The sequence below is a fragment of the Haematobia irritans genome, chromosome 4, assembly GCF_050003625.1.
Source record: "Haematobia irritans isolate KBUSLIRL chromosome 4, ASM5000362v1, whole genome shotgun sequence".
NCBI lineage: Eukaryota > Metazoa > Arthropoda > Insecta > Diptera > Muscidae > Haematobia > Haematobia irritans.
The window spans coordinates 160,901,835-160,919,632 of NC_134400.1; the positions used below are offsets into that span (position 1 = coordinate 160,901,835).

The 17,798-nt window shown below is 29.9% G+C and overlaps 1 protein-coding gene across 11 annotated transcripts in view; it reads right to left on the bottom strand.

The window, feature by feature from the left end:
* The window catches only part of syd (JNK-interacting protein syd), a 107,573-nt gene that overhangs the window by 43,406 nt on the left and 46,369 nt on the right, over positions 1-17,798 (bottom strand). For all 11 annotated transcript variants that reach the window (XR_012722359.1, XM_075308488.1, XM_075308487.1 and 8 more), the window contains 4 exons: positions 6,623-6,859; positions 6,390-6,545; positions 6,160-6,317; positions 1,092-1,333 (listed from right to left, as the gene is read on the bottom strand). Coding sequence is in view for 10 of the 11 variants with exons in the window: in XM_075308488.1 (XP_075164603.1) it covers positions 1,092-1,333; positions 6,160-6,317; positions 6,390-6,545; positions 6,623-6,859 (793 nt within the window). In the remaining variant the exon portion in view is untranslated. The remainder of the gene's footprint in view (positions 1-1,091; positions 1,334-6,159; positions 6,318-6,389; positions 6,546-6,622; positions 6,860-17,798) is intronic.

Consider the following 17,798-nt stretch of genomic DNA (forward strand, 5'->3'; position numbering starts at 1 on the left):
TAGGATGAACGGATAGGTGGCATTTATCGATCACATTATAAAATTTGAATAATGTGATAACATTGGACGGTCAAACATAAATACATCACTCATTGATAAAAATCGATGGAGCAGGGAATTTGATTTTTTGTTGTTTGTTGTTTAATGTAAACACAAATAGAAAAACATAAGGATATTCAATATGTTAACACACAGGTCAATACATGATTATGGAGGGATTTCAGTTGAACGTAAAATGCATTAAAATGACAAGAAAAATAAAAAAATAATTTCATCAGTTACTTGGATATTAGTTTAGGGTTATAATTTTATATTATAATATGCATAATTCTAATTTGTATTGGTAGAAAATCGAAAGAACATTGTATTTGGATATAAATGGGGAAAGTTGAAAGTTTGAAAGGAACTTACATCTATAAATAGTTTTTGTCAAAATTGTATTTCTATAGAAAATTTTGTCAAAATTTTATTTCTATAGAAAATTTTGTCAAAATTTTATTTCTATAGAAAATTTTGTCAAAATTTTATTTCTATAGAAAATTTTGTCAAAATTTTATTTCTATAGAAAATTTTGTCAAACTTTTATTTCTATAGAAAATTTTATCAAACTTTTATTTCTATAGAATTTTATTTTTTTTTTCAAAATTTTATTTATTTTTGTCAAAATTTTCTATTTTTATTTTTGTTTTCAAACTTATTTATTTGCAATCTATTTAAAATTGTATTGTTGTAGAAAATTTTGTCAAAATTGTATTGTTCCATGAACAATAACCAAAAATAAACCATTCTACCAAACAGAAACAAATCTACAATTTTTGGTAGAATTCTACCAACTGTGGCAACCGTGGACCATAGACAGACAAATGTTGCATCTCTTTAGATTGCCTTTGCATTTCACCCAGATCGGGAATAAAAATATTTTATATAGATGCTGTCGCGTTACAAATGGAATGAGAAATTTATACCCCAATACAATGGCGCGAGAAATTCGATTATCTTTATTTATGCCGGAAAATGTGTATTAGAATTATGCATGTTATACAAGACAAACTAACAACTTTGTTATTGAAAAACTAAAAGAGTATACAAACCATTTGATGGAATATTTGGCACAATAGGACTACTATCACTTTGAGGTGATGTGGCTTGATTTTGTTGTTGCAATGTATCTGTTGCAGCTGCCCTTTCCACCGTATGTAAACTATCGAATTCATTTTGAAGTGAAGGAGGCCCTGAGTCATCGGAATTGCTGCCAACACTACATATAGTTTCTGTGTCCAACATTGTAGAGTTTTCTAAGGAAGCAAAGCCAAAGGAAACGGGTCCAGATGATCTGCAATAGATTAATTGTAAAAGAAAATTATAAAAAATAAATAAAATTGTTTTTTTGTTTGCCTTTTCGCTAAACAGAATGTTTTTACGCGCTAGGATTATTCAAATCATATTATAAAATGTGAGATTTCATCTCATTTCAAATGAGATAAATTCACATTTATATAAGTAAATAAGCCAGGAACTGTGTGAGCGTAAAAAATATTTACTAACTGAAAATCAAGAAGAGAAAATGGAAACAATTTATTATTACTTTATGTTATGAATATGATATGAATACTAAAATAGCTTTACAAATTTTAAGAAAATAGCTGCAAGAGGATATACACTGAAAGGAGAGTTTTCTTTTCTGAGAAACGAAATTTTAGACAAACTAAACGTTTTCTTTTGACGGTACAAATTATTCTTTAAAATCAAATAAAAAAAAGCTGTAAAACAAAATCATTTATAAAAATTCGGTCCGGAGGAAAGTATTTTTTCTTTGGGTGTACCTACCCTTGATATTAAAATCTTAGATCCATTAAGATTTTGATATCAAGCATTTTCACATTAAGTGAAATAAAATTATCAGAATAGCCTATTGTTCGACATATTTCAAAAGTTGTTTTTTTTTCATTGCGGGTTCGATTGGGATGCCCAATTTGAAACAGATTTCTAAGAGTTTGTCCGATACTGGTTCCTGAGGACCTGTCTATGGGGTGCTCCTGCTAAATTGTCACAGGACGTGTCCTTTGACATGAGTCCAAGACGCGTCCTAACATGTAAATTTACCCCGTCAAAGACAAACCCATATTAAAGTGACCGGTCCCTTCCATACGTTTTGACCAGAACTGGGACTGGTCCATACACACCAGGGACTAGTCCTGTACTTGTTCTGTGGTTGATCCATTTCCCGTAGGGTACGTATTCGAAATTGCTTCAGGGAACTTTGCCCAGTTATGAACTAGAAACTAACATATTATTTATCTTTTAAATGTGTTTGAAGTTAAATTAGAAACTTTAATTTAATTTTGAAAAAATTTTCTACAAAAATAAATACTTTATAAAATTTTCTATAGAAGTAAAATTTTGACAAAATTTTCTATAAAAATAAAATTTTGACAAAATATTTTATAAAAGTAAAATTTTGACAAAATTTTCTATAAAAGTAAAATTTTGACAAAATTTTCTATAGGAATAAAATTTTGACAAAATATTCTATAAAAACAAAATTTTGACAAAATTTTGTATAAAAACTAAATTATTATTATTATTATTATTAGTTTATTTAAAATCATAATAAATTATGAAAATAAATACAAAAAAATGAAGGTACTAACAACTAAGGTTTTCGACCTAAATTTATGTTAACATATTGATATGTAATTAAATAAGATGCCATATATTACAATGTGTTAAAATTTTGTGAACATTTTGGATATTAACTGGTGTTGTTGTCTTTAGAAGATCAGGGAGGCATTGTGAGCCAAAAATTGTAAGTTGAGCTTCGATTATCTTGGTACAACTGAAAACGATGTGTTTAATGTCCACTTGCTGCAAGCCGCACGCAGGACATAATTCCGCAGGTTTACTATTGAAGATATGTTGGTGGGTTAGCGAGGTGTGGCCAAGTCGAAGACGTATGAATTTTTTAATCCATAATCTAGATACTGAATTAGGGAAAATTTGTGTAGTTTTATGTGTGTTAAATTGTTTGTAGTAGTGTTCGTAGTCATCCCATTCTAAGTTTTCTTGTTGCTTTAGGTATTCGTAGGCAAGTCTTTTCAAGTCATTCCGGTTGGGTACAATATATCGCAAGATAGGTGCATTTGAGGCAAATTTTGCTGCTTCGTCCGCTAATGTATTTCCAAAGATACCCGCGTGGCCCGGGATCCACATTATTTTAAATTTTGTATGGTATTTAATTAATATGTCCCTTATTTTTGATACTATGATACTGCGATTGTTAATGTTTTGAATTGCCTTGATCGCTGATTGCGAATCTGAACATAATATAAATTTTCCACGTACGTTTTTGTATTTGTTGAGTGTCCAATATATAGCGGCTGATTCGGCGGTGAAGATTGACGTATTTTCATCCAGGATAGCCATAAAATCTGTTTGAAGTTTATGGTTAATCACTGCACAAGCAGTTGTAGTTTGTGTTTTTGAGCCATCTGTGAACAATAAGTTCCATTTTTTATTTGTAAAGGAAGAAGAAATTTCTTTGAATAAGGAGCAGAATTCCACAAGAGGTGTGTGTTTTTTCCCCAAGTCGATAAGGTTTACAACGAAAACCTTTTTGTTTAAATTCCATGGTGGTTCAGTGGGGAAATAAGCTTTATGTGGTTTAGGATCTATGCCCAATTTTGTAGCTAGCTTCATGGCGAGAAATAAGGAGGATGGTCGTTTTAGGGTAGTTAAAGTTTGTATAGATGATATACGTTTAATAAGATGTGCTTCTGAGGGAAACTTGATTTGGGTGATTAAGTTAACTAAAAGTCTGTTGAAACGCTCTTTCAAAGTGCACATGCCAGATTCAGCAAGCAAGTTTATTATTGGGGTTGATCTTAAAGCTCCCAAAGCAATTCTAACTGCTGAGTGATACATTGGATTAATTTTATTTAATAACGATTTAGGAGCTTTGCCATAAATCGTTAAACCGTAATCTAACTTGGATACAATTAAACTTTGTACAGCATTTAGAAGAGCGTTTTGATGAGCATTGCTTTTGCTGGATGCCAGACATTTTATCAGATTTATTCTAGTTTGTAAAGATAGTTTAAGATGATCAATGTGGGAGGACCAGGAGAAGTTTTTGTTGAATATAACACCAAGGATTTTTAGTGAGTTAACTGTCTCAATTTCTGTATTTTGAATGACGAAGTTTGTGTGGAGACACATATGTTTTCTGCATATGTGTAAGCATTTTGTCTTCGAGAAAGATATTTTGCTTCCGGTCGAGCGGCACCAGTCATCAATGGATGTAAACAAATCATCAATTTCTTCTTGTAAATAAAAACTAAATTTTGATAAAATTTTCTATAAAAATTAAATTTTGACAAAATTTTGTATAGAAATAAAATTTTGACAAAATTTTTCTATAAAAATAAAATTTTGACAAGATTTTGTATAAAAACTAAATTTTGATAAAATTTTCTATAAAAACAAAATTTTGATAAAATTTTCTATAAAACTAAACTTTTGACAAAATTTTCTATAGAAATAAATTTTTGACAAAATTTTTCTATAAAAATAAAATTTTTTAAAAAATAAATTTTTTTATTTTGTCAAAATTTTATTTTTATAGAAAATTTTATCAAAATTTAGTTTTTATAAAAAATTTTATCAAAATTTTGTTTTTATACAATATTTTGTCAAAATTTTACTTCTATAGAAAATTTTGTCAAAATTTTACTTTTATAGAAAATTTTGTCTAAATTTTACTTTTATAGAAAATTTTGTCAAAATTTTATTTTTATAGAAAATTTTGTCAACATTTTACTTCTATAGAAAATGTTATAAAGTATTTATTTTTGTAGAAAAATTTGTCAAAATTAAATTAAAGTTTCTAATTTAACTTCTAACGCATTTAAAAGATAAATAATATGTTAGTTTCTAGTTCATAACTGGGCAAAGTTCCCTGAAGCAAATTCGAATACGTAACAACATTTTCTATAAAACTAAATGTTGACAAAATTTTCTATAAAAATAAAATGTTGAGAAAATGTTCTATAGATATAAAATGTTGACATAATTTTCTATTAAAACAAAAATTTGACAAAATTTTCTATAAAAACAAAATTTTGACAAAATTTTCTATAAAAACAAAATTTTGACAAAATTTTCTATAAAAATAAAACTTTGATAAAATTTTCTATAAAAATAAAATGATGACAAAATTTTCTATAAAAACAAAATTTTTATAAAATTTTCTATAAAAACAAAACTTTGATAAAATTTTCTATAAAAATAAAATTTTGACAAAATTTTCTATAGAAATAAATTTTTAACAAAATTTTTCTACAAAAATAAAATTTTGACAAGATTTTCTATAAAACTAAATTTTTGACAAAATTTTCTATAAAACTAAAAAGTTGACAAATTTTTCTACAGAAGTAAAATTTTGACAAAATTTTCTAAAGGATAAAATTTTGGTAAAAATTTCCCCACATTTTGGTGAATTATTTATGTCTCGAGTGGCAACCGTTCTCTAATAGCCCAATTGTAATTTGAAAAAACTTGCACAAAAAATTGTAGGCCAGGTATTACATAATGGTCATTCAAATTTTAAAAATATTATTAATTGTTTTCTTTGCATATATTGAGACGTTCAGCTCCTTGTCTTTCGAAATCGAAGAAACAAATCAAATTTTCTTATCGTTACGAAAGATAAATTATATTTAAGGTTCTTAACTCGGATAATTTCTCTGCCGCAATTTTCAAATTATAATTTATCCAAACGCACATAATTGGATAAAAGCTAAATCGGAGTTATGAAATATTATGGGTCCAATGTGGGTTATTTTAGTGCGCTCGCAAGAGGTTAAAAACATTCGTCTCGGATCGAATAAAAAATAAGTCTTCAAAAAGTTTTAAAAATTCTATTTTGTGGATCTGTCTATATGAGAAAAAAATATGTACTGAATTTCAAGCGGATCGGATGAAGTACGAGTACTAAGCCTCCTGAACGTCAGAAAGTCATATTTGGATATCTACCCTTAATTATAGCGTTATGGTCTATTTTTTGTGTAGTTGCTCGAGACTACGTCATGTACGGCAATTTAATTTAAGAAATATATAATATATGATGGAATCTATAAGGGAAAAGGTATATATAAAGATTACCTAGCCACAGGGTTTAATCTAGCTCGACTTAATTCCATGCGTTCTGAAGTTGAACTCATCTGGGAATGTGTGGAACCCATTAGCATTTTGGTACGTTCCATATAATCTACATGATTTTTAAAAAGTTCCGTATACCGTTCATGTAGTTTATTGTATTCCTATCAGAAGGGAAAAGAGAACAATGTCAATATTTTAAATTTTTATTTGACTAAAATAATAGTAATAAATACCTTTTTCAAATCAGATTCACGTTCTTCCAAACGACTTGCATGTTCTAAACTATTTTTATGCTTTAATTCTAACATTCGCACTATACTTTCCAGCGATTCAAGACGACTGGCCAACTCTTTGTTTTCTTGTTCTGCCAAATCTTCAGATTCTAAAAGCTGTATAAGGCAATGATCAGAAAACAGGGATATTAGGGAATTTAAAACAATATATTAATTTACTTATTAGTTCTTACCTTCTGTTCGGACTGCTTTCGCGCACTTTTCTCCCTTTCATATTGTGTGACCAACTGTTCATTATCCTCCCGCAGCAATTCCAACTCCACATCTTGTTCTTGATTTATCCGATACGATGCGTCCAAACATTCCAATACATTCACTAACAAAGGCATTAAATTCTTTACGACATCCTCATCGTAACAATTAATCATGCGTTCAAACTCTTGATAAATACTTCCAGCCAATTGTTGCACCTATAAGTGGGTTTAAAGAGAAAAATAAAAAAATTTATTAATGATTTGAGAATACAAATAGATCTATATGACTATGAATTAAAGCAATAAAGAAATAGGCAGGCATAAATCGGCTATAGGTAATTAATTATACATTTTTTGAGTTGTTCTGCATTACATTGGCCCAACTCAAAGTTGGGAAAACGTAATATTCTATAGTATCAACTAAACTTGACAACAATCGGTTCAAATTTCGATTTTCCCAAATTTGGTCAGCATTTTATTCCCAGAGAAAATGTTGCCAATATTTTATTCCTAGAGAAAATTTTGTGGAAATTTTATTCCTATGGAAAATGTTGTCACCATTTTATTCCTATAGAAAATGTCTATATTTTATTCCCAGAGAAAAATTTGTCAACATTTTAATACCAGAGAAAAAATTTTATTCCTAGAGAAAATTTTCATAGGAAAATTCCTAGAGAATATTTTGTAAAAATTTTATTCCTAGAGAAAATTTTATTTCTATAGAAAATTTGTGAACTACCTCTTAGGTGGATAGGAATATTTTGTAAAATCTACAAAAACATCAAGAACTCTACCAAATAAAGGGTGATTCTTTTGAGGTTAGGATTTTCATGCATTAGTATTTGACAGATCACGTGGGATTTCAGACATGGTGTCAAAGAGAAAGATGCTCAGTATGCTTTGACATTTCATCATGAATAGACTTACTAACGAGCAACGCTTGCAAATCATTGAATTTTATTACCAAAATCAGTGGCAGAAAATCCGCTTTTTTATCGACAAATTTTGTTCAGCGATGAGGCTCATTTCTGGTTGAATGGCTACGTAAATAAGCAAAATTGCCGCATTTGGAGTGAAGAGCAACCAGAAGCCGTTCAAGAACTGCCCATGCATCCCGAAAAATGCACTGTTTGGTGTGGTTTGTACGCTGGTGGAATCATTGGACCGTATTTTTTCAAAGATGCTGTTGGACGCAACGTTACGGTGAATGGCGATCGCTATCGTTCGATGCTAACAAACTTTTTGTTGCCAAAAATGGAAGAACTGAACTTGGTTGACATGTGGTTTCAACAAGATGGCGCTACATGCCACACAGCTCGCGATTCTATGGCCATTTTGAGGGAAAACTTCGGAGAACAATTCATCTCAAGAAATGGACCGGTAAGTTGGCCACCAAGATCATGCGATTTGACGCCTTTAGACTATTTTTTGTGGGGCTACGTCAAGTCTAAAGTCTACAGAAATAAGCCAGCAACTATTCCAGCTTTGGAAGACAACATTTCCGAAGAAATTCGGGCTATTCCGGCCGAAATGCTCGAAAAAGTTGCCCAAAATTGGACTTTCCGAATGGACCACCTAAGACGCAGCCGCGGTCAACATTTAAATGAAATTATCTTCAAAAAGTAAATGTCATGGACCAATCTAACGTTTCAAATAAAGAACCGATGAGATTTTGCAAAAAAAGTTATCAAGCTCTTAACAAATCACCCTTTAGTATAATATGTACCATTTTTGGATAATTTTATTAAATTTTATTTCTATAGAAAATTTTTTCAAAACTTTATTCCTATAGAAAATTTTGTTAAAATTTTATTCTTACAGAAAATGTTGTCAACATGTTATTCCTAGAGAAAATTTTGTCAACATTTTATTTCCAGAGAAAATTTTGTCAAAATTTATACAGGAATATTCCTGGAGCCAAAATTTTATTTCTTAGAAAATTTTCTTAAAATTTTATTCTTAGAGAATATGTTTTCAACATTTTATTCCTAGAGAAAATGTTATCAAAATTTGTACTGGAATATTCCTGGAGTCAAAATTTTATTTCTTAGAAAATTTTGTTAAAATTTTATTCTTAGGGCCTGTTCGAAACCTAAACTTTTTACTATGCACTATGGGCGGAAATCGCAAAACAGCGGCAAAATGAAAAATTATTGGATGTTCCAAGTGAAATTACTATAGAACATCTTGGAAAGTATAAATCGAAAGTTAATTTAAAACTTGGCAACACTGTTCAGGAGAAAAAGGTTGCCAATGTTTACCAAAATTTATGCAAGTTGCGTGTAATCAAGGAGAGCAAAAATTTTAAAATTTCGTGCTTAATTTTTTTTTTTCTCAATAAAAGTGAATAAGAAAACTTTTAAATGTACATTCTAAGAGAAGGTTTAGTAGTACAAAATGTTGTAAACACTTTAAAAAATATTTTTGTTTTTGAGCTTGAATTTGTGGATTCAAAAGTGCTGTTTATATGTGAAAATTTTAGTACATACGTATATTTGCAAAGAATAGAACTAAAGGGTGATTTGTTAAGAGCTTGATAACTTTTTTTTAAAAAAAAACGCATAAAATTTGCAAAATCTCATCGGTTCTTTATTTGAAACGTTAGATTGGTCCATGACATTTACTTTTTGAAGATAATTTCATTTAAATGTTGACCGCGGCTGCGTCTTAGGTGGTCCATTCGGAAAGTCCAATTTTGGGCAACTTTTTCGAGCATTTCGGCCGGAATAGCCCGAATTTCTTCGGAAATGTTGTCTTCCAAAGCTGGAATAGTTGCTGGCTTATTTCTGTAGACTTTAGACTTGACGTAGCCCCACAAAAAATAGCCTAAAGGCGTCAAATCGCATGATCTTGGTGACCAACTTACCGGTCCATTTCTTGAGATGAATTGTTCTCCGAAGTTTTCCCTCAAAATGGCCATAGAATCGCGAGCTGTGTGGCATGTAGCGCCATCTTGTTGAAACCACATGTCAACCAAGTTCAGTTCTTCCATTTTTGGCAACAAAAAGTTTGTTAGCATCGAACGATAGCGATCGCCATTCACCGTAACGTTGCGTCCAACAGCATCTTTGAAAAAATACGGTCCAATGATTCCACCAGCGTACAAACCACACCAAACAGTGCATTTTTCGGGATGCATGGGCAGTTCTTGAACGGCTTCTGGTTGCTTTTCACTCCAAATGCGGCAATTTTGCTTATTTACGTAGCCATTCAACCAGAAATGAGCCTCATCGCTGAACAAAATTTGTCGATAAAAAAGCGGATTTTCTGCCAACTTTTCTAGGGCCCATTCACTGAAAATTCGACGTTGTGGCAGATCGTAAGTCTATTCATGATGAAATGTCAAAGCATACTGAGCATCTTTCTCTTTGACACCATGTCTGAAATCCCACGTGATCTGTCAAATACTAATGCATGAAAATCCTAACCTCAAAAGAATCACCCTTTAGAAATGTTAACGATTGTTAATGAAAATTGTTGCTTATAATTGTTCGTGAGAAAGTATACTTTTACGTACACAGAAAAAAATTTCACGAAAATTTTTTCAATTAAAATTTTAATTGAGTTTTAAAAATTATTCAATTAAAAATTTAATTAATTCAACAAAATTTTTAATTAAAACAAAAATCAACCACAAAAATTAATAGTATCAATTAATTTTTTAATTGGATCAATTAATTTTTTAATTGACATTCAATTAATTTTTTAATTGATACTATCATTTCGGTGATTGAAGACTTTTCAATTAAAAAAATAATTGGATCAATTAATTTCGTGATAGAATCAGAAAATTTTTTCTTTGTGTGTACTGTAAGGTTTGTCTGCCCAAACTTGCCAATACTAAAATAAATTTAAGGGTTTTATAGTCAAATTTGGAAAAATCGGGCGATACATATATATGGGAACTATATCTAAATCTGAACCAAATTTGATGAAATTTTGCACACATTAAGGGTATTATAAAATATCACTTTGTGTTAAATTTGAAGACAATCGAGTAGTAAATAAGCGCAGTATGGTTTCATTTTTTGAAATCGGGCGATACATGTATATGAGGGCTATATCTAACTTTGATCCAATTTTTTCCAAATTCAACAGTGTTTGTTCCTTGACCAAGAAAACACGTTGTACCAAATTTTATCAAAATCGGTTAATAAATGCGACCGGAATCCTGCGAACAACAAACACAGACGGACGGAATTAGAGTTAGATACCGAAGAAAGTGATTTTGATGGTTAATATTTGTTTAATCTTAATTAATAAAATTAATTTAATAAAATGACAACTGGTTTATACTATTTACATCAAGTTCTGGGGAAAAGGAGCTTTTTTAATAAGGAAAATAAGCAAGTATAAATTAAAATCCATCAATGAGTATATTCTATAGTACTCCAAGTGGACTTACAATTTCGACCCCTCTAAAGTAACGCACCTGGAATAGGGGGGATTGACTCCCTTTTTGTTGGTAACATTTGATTTTGATAAGATATATCGATATACCATGTTTGGCGATAATAGATTGCTTGTAAATAATTTTTGCCGCAAATTTTTAATTTCCACCCATAGTGCTATGGTGAGATATCAATTTACTATGGTGAAAAACAATTGCTAATTTTGTGTACTCATTTCTTTAACAAATAAAACTACATTTTGTTCGTTTTGATATAATCAAAACATGCCAAGCCTACTGATGTCATAAATGTCAAGAATTTTCAACAAATGTCAAATTTCTTACTAGCCCCCTGCACAGAAAAAAATATCACCAAAATATTTCCAATTAAAAAGTTAATTGAAGTTGAAAATTTTTTCAATTAATAAATTAATTGATACAATTAACTTTTTAATCATGATAGAAGAATTAAGTCAATGATTGAAAATTTTTAAATTTTTAATTAAAAAATTAATTGATACAATTAACTTTTTAATCAAATTCGGAAGACTAATTCAGTTAAAAAAAGTGCTGATTTTTTTTTTAATTTTTAATTAAAAATGTATTTCAAACAACCATTTGTTAATCCAAATAAAAACTCTAAGCCAATTCAGAAAGTAATTAAAAATAGTTACCTTTTTTAATTAATAAATTAATTGAGTTTTGCAATCAACATCAATTAAATTTTTAATTGAATCAATTAAAAAATTAATTGAAATTAATTTGAAAATCAATTAATTTTTTAATCAAGAATTTTTTCTATGCCCAATTAAAACTATGATTGATACTATCATTTTCGTGATTGAAGACATTTCAATTAAAAAATTAATTGGATCAATTAATTTGGTGATTGAATCAGAAAAAAATTTTTTTGTGTGTGGGCAAGTGAAATTATACTCACCTCGATTTACGTCAAATTTTTACCAATGCTAGTAAAAAGTTTCGGTTTCGAACAGGCCCTTAGAGAAAATGTTACTATATTTTATTCTTCGAGAAGGTGTTGTCAACATTTTATTCCCATTTTGTCAAAATTTGTATAGGAATATACCTGGAACAAAACAAAATTTTCTAAGAAATATAATTTTGACTACATTTCTTAGAAAATTTTGTTAACATTTTATTCTTAGAGAAAATGTTTTCAACATTTTATTCCTAGAGAAAGTGTTGTCAACAGAGAAAATTTTGTCAAAATGTTTATAGGAATATTCCTGGAGAATATTATGTTAAAATTTTAATTTTTAGAAAATTTTGTCAACAATTTTATTTCTAACGAAAATTTTGTCAGCGTTTTATTCCTATAGAAAATATTGTCAATATTTTATTCCCAGAGAAAATTTTGTCAAAATTTCATTCCTAGAGAAAATTTTGTCAACATTTTATCTCCAAAGAAATTTTTCTCAACATTTCATTCTCAGAAAATGTATTGTCAAAATTCTATTCCTAGAGAAAATTTTGTGAACATTTTCATAGGAAAATTCCTAGACAATATTTTGTCAAAATTTTATTCCTATAGAGCATTTGTGAAGTACCTCTTAGGTGGATAGTCTAAGTGAGCCTGAAACTAGATCGGACTGCCACTTTAACCTAACTAACCTAGGTGGATAGAAATATTTTGCAAAATCTACCAAAACATCAAGAATTCTACCAAATAGTAAGAATTCTACCAAAACATCAAGAATTCTACCAAATAAAAAAAAACAGTGATGTAAACTCTGTAGGTGTAAAATCATGTATATCTCCTACTTGTACATACAGTAGCGTGCAAAACGGAGCACATGCTTTATAATTTTGAATTGATGTACTTTTTGCATTTTACTCGTTACGAAATTCTAAAAATTATTGCTGTGAAAATTCATTTAAAAATTAATTTGTGAAAGTTAGAACAATTGACAAATTTACAACGCTATATATATAATATAATATATAAATATATAATATAATTACTTCTTTTTATTTGCGATGAAAAGTATTAAAGAATGGCTATGCCAGCTATTCGGCATAATCCCCTACCTCAATTCCATCGAAAATTCGTGATAGATTCTGAAAAAGGCTAAGAAAATACCCACCGAAAGTTCAGGCAAATTTGCACAAAATAAGGCAACAAAATCGATCACGAATTTTCGATGAGAAGAAGTAGTTATAAAATTATTGCGTTATAAATTTGTCAATTGCTCAAACTTTCATAATTATATTTTTTAATGAATTTGCACAGCAATTATGTTAGAATTTCGTAACGAGTAAAATACAAAGTATCGCTTATTTCGAGTCTGATTTTGATATGCATAAATCACAAAATTATCAATAATCATTTTACAGTGCTCTCATGTATGAACCGATCTTATTTAAATTTAGCACTTCTTGATATTGAGAAATATCAGGCATTTATGTTCAGATTTAAATAAAGCTACCATAACTAAGCACCTCTTAATTTCCTTAAATACGTGAATACGGTATATCTCCCAAACTTATTATTATAATACCCCAAATATGCTTCTGTGTACCAGAGAACTGCAACCGGTAATATTTCTTGTCCGCAAGAAAAACGGCCCGAAAAATTTCGTAGCAGTAAAACAAGTCTACTAAACTATTTCTCTATTTTATGAACATGTTTTTTTTTCTCAATATTTTTAATATATGTTGCCCTTAGTGACAATTAAATGCTTGCAGTGACCATTTTGCAAAATTGCTTTCCTCTGTAATGCTTAATCTTTCGTAAAATTTAAATCAAAAACTGATGACAAGATAGTAGACCACATTAATAAAAAGTGATTCGTAACTCAATTAAAATGTACTATATTATTTTTGATTAACACTTTAGATATCAATTACAAAACTCAAAAAAAAAAAAACAAACAAACAAAAATATGTAATGATTTAAATAATGATATGTCATACTGTAAGCTAACCAAAAGCAAAATGAAGTATGATCATATAAAGCCACAAAGGCTTTGATGGGGAACAAAATGAATTTACCTCTTTTGGTGTATGAGAAAAAAGACATAATATGCGAGTTATCAATGTCATGTTTTTTTAGTGACCCAAAAGATATCGTATAATTGCTAGTTACATAAATTATTACACTCTTTTCAACACTAACGCGACTAACGCGACATTTTATTAATAGTGTCCCCGTTCATTCTCTTAAATTTTACGAATTTCTTTATTGTAATGATAATTTATTTGTTAAATTACGAAGAATAAAAGAAAGTTTATGTGCTAGGGATACACAAATCGACGAATCACATTAAAAACAAGTATATACGGCCGTAAGGTCTGCCAGACTAAATCTTATGTACCCTCCACCATGGATTGCATAGAAAATTCTACTAAAGACTATCATCCACAATTAAATTATATGGGTTGCGGTAACACTTGCCGATGGCAAGGTATCTTAAAAAATCCTTAACACCGTCTTCTAAATTGTAAGTTAATCCATGCGTGATATATAGTAGACAAAAGAAAGATCAATTAAATACATTTATATTCAGTTCTTGACCGGTATATAGGGAAGAAATAATTACGAACCGATATGAAATTTTGTGCGGTAATTATAGAGCCAGAATTGAAATATGGGGGTCGCTTTATATGGGGGCTATATACAATTATGAACACGAGTCTACTAAAAATGGCAGATTTTTTACTGTTTGGTAGATTGGTAGAATTCTTGATGTTTTGGAAGATTTTGCAAAATATTCCTCCCCAACTATGAAATGCTTCTTAAATTTTCTATAGAAAAAAAAATTGACAAAATTTTCTATAGAAATTAATTTTTGACAAAATTTTGTATAGAAATTATATTTTGACAAAATTTCCTAAAGACATAAAATGTTGACAAAATTTTCTATAGAAATAACATTTTGATAAAATTTTCCTATAGAAATAACATTTTGATAAAATTTTCCTATAGAAATATAAAATTTTGGTAGATTATTTTTGGCTTGAGTGGCAATCGTGATCGGTTTATTTAGGGGCTATATATAATATAGATCGGTACGGACCAATTTTGACATGGTTGTTATCGGCCATATTCTAGCGAAATTTACCAAATTTCGACCGGATCGGATGAATTTTGCTCTTTCCTATATATAATTAAGAACCGATATGGACCAATTTTGCATGGTTGTTAGAGACCATATACATTTATATTTATATTCAGTTCTTGACCGGTATATAGGGAAGAAATAATTACGAACCGATATGAAATTTTGTGCGGTAATTATAGAGCCAGAATTGAAATATGGGGGTCGCTTTATATGGGGGCTATATACAATTATGAACACGAGTCTACTAAAAATGGCAGATTTTTTACTGTTTGGTAGATTGGTAGAATTCTTGATGTTTTGGAAGATTTTGCAAAATATTCCTCTCCAACTATGAAATGCTTCTTAAATTTTCTATAAAAAAAAAAATTGACAAAATTTTCTATAGAAATTAATTTTTGACAAAATTTTGTATAGAAATTATATTTTGACAAAATTTCCTAAAGACATAAAATGTTGACAAAATTTTCTATAGAAATAACATTTTGATAAAATTTTCCTATAGAAATAACATTTTGATAAAATTTTCCTATAGAAATATAAAATTTTGGTAGATTATTTTTGGCTTGAGTGGCAATCGTGATCGGTTTATTTAGGGGCTATATATAATATAGATCGGTACGGACCAATTTTGACATGGTTGTTATCGGCCATATTCTAGCGAAATTTACCAAATTTCGACCGGATCGGATGAATTTTGCTCCTTCCTATATATAATTAAGAACCGATATGGACCAAATTTGCATGGTTGTTAGAGACCATATACTAACAACACGTACTAAGTTTCAACCGGATCGGATGAATTTTGCTCCTCCACGAGGCTCCGGAGGTCAAATCTGGGGATCGGTTTATATAAGGGCTATATATAATTATGGACCGATTCTGGCATGGTTGTTAGAGACCATATACTAACACCACGTACCAAATTTCAACCGAATCGGATGAAATTTGCTTCTCTTAGAGGCTCCGCATGCCAAATCTGGGGATCGGTTTATATGAGGGCTATATTATGGACCGATGTGGACCAATTTTTGCTTAGTTGTTGGAGATCATATTCTAATAGCATGTACCAAATATCAGCCGGATCGGATGAAATATTCTTCTCTTAGAGGCTCCGCAAGCCAAATTTGGGGGTCCGTTTATATGGGGGCTATACGTAAAAGTGCAACGATATGGCCCATTTGCAATACCATCCGACCTACATTAATAACAACTACTTATGCCAAGTTTCAAGTCGATAGCTTGTTTCGGTCGGAAGTTAGCGTGATTTCAACAAATGGACGGACATTCTTAGGTCGACTCAGAATTTTACCACGACCCAGAATATATATACTTTATGGGGTCTTAAAGCAATATTTCGATGTGTTACAAACGGAATGACAAAGTTAATATACCCGCCATCCTATGGTGGAGGGTATAAAACGACAAAGTGGTATTTTGGTATTCTTGAAATTTGGCTAATATCAAACCAAACTATTAAAATTTTTATAATATACTCGTATGTAACTTTTTTGCTTGAGGTGAACATGAGAGCATATATCGTATAATAGAAAGTTAGTAAGTTTTGTGCCACCCTGTATTGTAAACATTTTGTTAATGATATAAGCTTTTCATACAACAATACCAACGTCACCATAACCGTATCCATACGATGATAATGATTGTACATTGTAGTATTAAGACAAAAAAATGCTCAAATGCTTTGGGAAAAATATATATGCATGTGCATTATGTATAAGTGTCTATTATGAGAAGAAATTTCAACTAATGAACATCGTAAAGATATCATTTTACAAAATTGAGACGATGTACTTATGTATGTGATTGAGCATAACATAAACTGCAACAGTTTAGATTACAGATTGGTGGAATTCACATTCCTGTACAGTGATGCCAACTGCCGAATGGCAAAAATTAATTGACACAATTAACATTTTAATCAAACTCGGAGGACTAAGTCAGTTCAAAAAGTGATGGATTTTTTTTTTTTTTAATTTTAATTAAAAATTGATTTCACACTCAATGTTGTTATCAACCTAAAAACACAAATTCAGTTAAACAAAATTGAAATAGCTACTTTTTTAAATAAAAAATTTAATAGGTTTTACAATCAACATCAATAACATTTTTAATTGATTCAATTAAAAACCAAAAGAGAGTAATGTAGAAAGTTTGGCGGGGCCGACTATATCATACCCTAAACCACCCCTACTAAATTAGTAAACATTGTTTGTGGGGTATCAATGGTATAGGTTAAGAACATTAAGGGGTACATGGGAGTTTAATAACAATCTGAACAGAAATGTCTGACATTAGGAGCTATAGTTGATTCTGAAGCTACAGAGTTAGTATGCCACTATTATTGAGTACATTATTAAAAAAAGGATGAAATCGCTCCATTGGTGTGTGTAATAAAGCCATATTTCTGAAAATAGGGCAATATATCATTATACTCCAACTTCGGATAAAGGTCATGAGATTGCGAATTAAGAGCATTCATATAAAAAGCATTGCGTTCCTCTATCTTTAGTTTTTCTATAATGACACTCGAGTGCATACATAGTGGCATTCTATCATCCAATTCATTTCGAAAGGAATTACATATATCTAACCATTTTCCTGCCCAATATTCACCCAATTCTATCATCCTTTCCGCTAGTATGCGAGGTAGGCGATGAGAGCCTAG